Source organism: Rhea pennata, chromosome 8, assembly GCF_028389875.1.
Source record: "Rhea pennata isolate bPtePen1 chromosome 8, bPtePen1.pri, whole genome shotgun sequence".
NCBI classification, from domain to species: domain Eukaryota; kingdom Metazoa; phylum Chordata; class Aves; order Rheiformes; family Rheidae; genus Rhea; species Rhea pennata.
The window spans coordinates 37,568,218-37,572,764 of record NC_084670.1 but is presented as its reverse complement, the minus strand read 5'-3'; the positions used below and the strand labels follow the sequence as shown (position 1 = coordinate 37,572,764).

Genomic DNA, 4,547 nt, shown 5'->3' with positions numbered 1-4,547 from the left:
CGATCATAGGCCATGACTGTAAGAAGACAATACTCTCCTCCTAACAAGAAGACAAGCAGAAAGACTTGTGCAGCAGATCCCCAGTAAGAAATGGCCTTGATGTCCCACAGGGAACTGGCGATGGATTTGGGGATAGTGGTGGAGACAGTGACAAGGTCAAGGAGGGAGAGGTTGAGGAGGAAGGAGTACATAGGGGTGTGGAGGCGGTAGTTGCAGGCCATAGCCTGGAACCTCTGTCCGCTCTCCTCTGTCCTTGGAGTGGCGAGCTCCTGAGGCTCCTGAGCCTGACGTCTCTTTGCCCATCCTGAGGGCATGCTCCTGATGGACTCCCATAAGCACTGCCAGCTGCTTGTCTCCAAGTGCCTAGTCCAGGAAGTGTGTGCAGGGCTGTTCTCACAGCCCCAGGCAGTGCAGTGCCATGAGGTCCCGTCAGGCCTGCTCTTCCAGCACTTCCTTAAACAACATGCTTGGGAGGAACAGGAAGGGCTGGGTCCCATCTGTGCCCCTCCAGCTGGCTGCACGGAACACCCTGAGTGCTTATGGGAGTCCATCAGGAGCATGCCCTCAGGTGCTGCTGGTCATGGAAGAAATGGCCTTTCCAGAGAAGTGGTAAATGTACCTATTGTTAGAGATGTTTAGTGCTGAGACTCCTGACCCGAATCTCCCCTTTTGATTAATTTCTACTTTCTTTCTCCACTTCTCCCACAGAAATTCATTTTACTCTGTGCAATATGTCAGGAGTCCACACCACAAGTAAAGGAGGCCGAATCCAGCCCTGCAGCTCAGGGCTTGGGATCTTTGGCACCTCAGCAGGGTCACCGCCACTTGGCTTTTCCAGACCTGTGCTGTGAGCTCTCACGCACATACTTACTCTTTCCCTCAGATGCCCAGATTTTTGGCCTGGCATTTCCTTAGACTCAGTTCTTTCCTCACAGTTCTGCTCTATTATGCGAGGGAAAGAATAGAGACATGGTAGACTGAGGTGTGGCCCTAGGAAACATGGCTGAAGAGCACAGAAGGTGTCAAGCAGTTCATAGTCACCCTTGTCGATGTTGTACACATACAACATCGTATGGAGAAAGAGAAAGGGAATAACTGCACATCATCAAGTGAGTTCCTCCTGCTGGGAATGGGGAACATCCCCTCACTCCATACACCACTCTTCCTCCTCTTGCTCCTGATCTACTCGGTGACCGTGGTTGGGAACAGCCTCATTGTTGTGCTGGTGGTGGCAGACCGGCATCTGCATGTAATGGACCAGCATCCATGTAATTCTTCTTGGGCAAGCTGTCCTTTGGCAATCAGGCAATCAACCTGCTGCAGCTCCACCATCCTGCCCCAGCTGTTGGCCAGCTTCCTGACTGGAGACAGGACTATCTCTGCTCAGGGCTATATGACTCAGCTCTATTTTCTCATTCATTTTGCAGCTAGTGAGTGTTTCCTGCTGGCATCCATGTCCTATGATCGGTACTTGGCCATACGCCAGCCCCTGCTCTATGCAAGCCTCATGACCTGGAAGGTTTGTCTCCTGATGGCAGCTGGGTCTGGGCCAGGAATTTGGTGTTTTCTATTATAGCCACTGTCTTCTCATCAAGGTTAAAGTTCTGTGGCCCTGCTGCAACTGACAACTTCTTCTCTGATTTTACTCCTTTGCTGGAGCTCGCGTGCACTGACACCAGTGTAGTTAAAATAGTAACTTTCATCCTGACTCTCCTGGATTCAGTCTTCCCCTTCCTGATCACGCTGGCCTCCTACGTGTCCATCATAATTGCCATCCTGAGGATCCCCTCCAGCATGGGCAGGCAGAAGGCCTTCTCCACCTGCTCCTCGAACCTCACTGTCGTCACTGTTTTCTATGGCTCCCTCATCATTGTCCACATGCTGCCCAGAACCCCCAGACTCAGACAGCTCAACAAGGTGTTCTCCTTCTTCCTACCCTGTCCTCACGCCCCTTGTCAATCTCCTCACCTACAGTCTGCAGAGCAAGGAGCTCAGGAAGGCCCTGAGGAAAGCACTCAGGAAAGATTTGGGTGGTACCTAGAGGTCATGCCAGTTGAAATGGTCACAGACAACTTCCAACTTGTACAAAGCAAAGCGCTGCCTACTGCAGGACCTCTTTAGAAGTGTGTGGCCTTGAGACTGCCTGTGGAGTGCTAATGGGAGGAAAGGGAAAGCTCTGTGGAAAGAAATGCTCTTATTTTAGAAAAAGAAAGGTAAAAAGATCATGTGTTAACTTTCTTTTGATAATAAAGAGCATGGTTGTCCTACACGAATGAACTGTTGAGAAGTTTTCTTTCTCGGAGAATCTGGAAGGAATAAATTTGGGATGACATACAAATTCCTTCCAAGCGAATGCCTCGGGGGGATCCATTCTGCTTTTGGACCCAGAGCTGGAAGACATCTCCCTCAGCATTGCATATCTCTAGATTATAAGCTAACATGTGAGCAGGCAGGGAATGTTCCACTTCTCTGGAATTCAATGGAAAAATGAGCCCTTTCTGCTTGGAGGCTTAGCTTGGTTAAATGCGATATCTGACGTGACAGAATGGATGCAATAGAATGTGAAGCAATAGAATATTTGTGACACAATAGAATGTGAGGCGATAGAATGTGACTTGATAGAATGTTTGTAATGAGATAGAATGTGACACTATAGAATGTTTGTGATGTGATTGAATGTGACGAGATACAATGTGAAGCGATAGAATGTTTGTGACACGATAGAATGTGACGCCATAGACTGTGATGTGATAGAATGTTTGTAATGCGATAGAATGTGACACAATAGCATGTTGAATTTGAGGTGATAGAATGTGACGCGATAGAATGTTTGTGATGATATAGAATGTTACACGATAGAATGTGACGCAATAGAATGTTTGTGATGCGATAGAATGTGACGCGTAGAATGTTTGTGACGCGATAGAATGTTACACAACAGAATGTTTGTGACGCGATAGAATGTGATGCGATACAACATTTGTGACATAATAGAATGTGATGCGGTACACTGTGACACGATAGAATTTGTGTGACGCGATAGAATGTGGCGCGATAGAATGTTTATCACATGACAGAATGTGACGCTATAAAATGTTTTTGAAGTGATAGAATATGACATGATAGAATGTGATACGATAGAATCTGACGCGATAGAATGCGGTACAATACAATATGAAGTGATAGAATGTTTGTGACGCGATAGAATGTGATGCAATAGAATATGAAGTGATAGAATGTTTGTGATGCGATAGGATGTGATGCAATAGAATATGAAGTGATAGAATGTTTGTGACGCGATAGGATGTGACGCGATAGGATGTTGGTTACGTGATAGAATATTACGCAGTAGAATGCGACGCGATAGAATGTTTGTGATGCAATAGAATGTAATGCGATACAATGTGACACGATAGAATGTGAAGTGATATGAATGTTTGTGATGTGATAGGATGTGACGCGATAGAAAGTGACGCGATGGAATGTTTGTGAAGCGATAGAATGTTTCTGACGCGATAGAATGTGACACGATAGAACGTGACGCAATAGAATCTTTCTGATGTGATAGAATGTTTGACGTGATAGAATGTGACGCGATAGAACGTGATGCGTTAGAATGTTTGTGACGCGATGGAATGCGACGCTATAGAATGTGTCGCACTAGAATGTTTGTGATGTGCTAGAATGTGACGTGATAGAATGTGACGCGATAGAATGCTTGTGACGCAACAGAATGTGAAGTGATAGAATGTTTGTGATGCGATAGAATGTGACGCAATATATTGTGATGCGATAGAACGTTTGTGACAGCATAAAATGTGACGCGATAAAATGTGACGCGATAGAGTGTTTGTAAAGCGAAATAATGTTTGTGACGAGATAGAATGTGACGCCATAGAATGTTTGTGATGCGATAGAATGTGATACGATAGAATGTGACGCGATAGAATGTTTTTTACAGCATAGAATGTGAAGCGATAGAATGTTTGTGACGGCATAGAATGTGACGCGATAGAATGTTTGTGAGGCGATAGAATATGACACGATAGAATGTGACGCGGTAGAATGTTTGTGAGGCCGTAGAACGCAACGCGATAGAGTGTGACGCGATAGAATGTTTGTGACAGCAGAGAATGTGACGCGATATAATATTTTGACACGATAGAATGTGATGCGATAGAATGTGACGCGATAGAATGTTTGTGACCCGATAGAATGTGACGCAATAGAATGTTTATGATGGCATAGAATGTGACGCAATAGAACGTTCGTGATGCGATAGAATGTGACGCGATAGAATGTGATACGATACAAACTTTGTGTTGCAATACAATGTGACGCTATAGATTATGACGTGATAGAATGTCTGTGATGCGATAGAGTGTGACGCGATAGAATATGATGCGATAGAATGTTTGTGATGCATAGATTGTGACTCGATAGAATGTGACGCGATAGAATGTTTGTGACGGCATAGAATGTGACATGACAGAATATTCGTGACGCGATAGAATGTAACGCGAAAGAATGTGATGCGACAGAATGTT

General features: G+C 45.3%; 1 protein-coding gene across 1 annotated transcript; it reads left to right on the top strand.

Annotated features, from left to right (window-relative positions):
• Nucleotides 1–1,072: 1,072 nt before the first annotated feature.
• LOC134143755 (olfactory receptor 9G9-like) lies at nt 1,073–2,121 on the top strand. The gene is made up of 3 exons (XM_062582042.1): nt 1,073–1,268; nt 1,428–1,542; nt 1,596–2,121. The coding sequence occupies exons 1-3, from the start codon at nt 1,073–1,075 to the stop codon at nt 2,119–2,121; spliced, it is 837 nt and encodes a 278-aa protein (XP_062438026.1).
• Nucleotides 2,122–4,547: the final 2,426 nt, after the last annotated feature.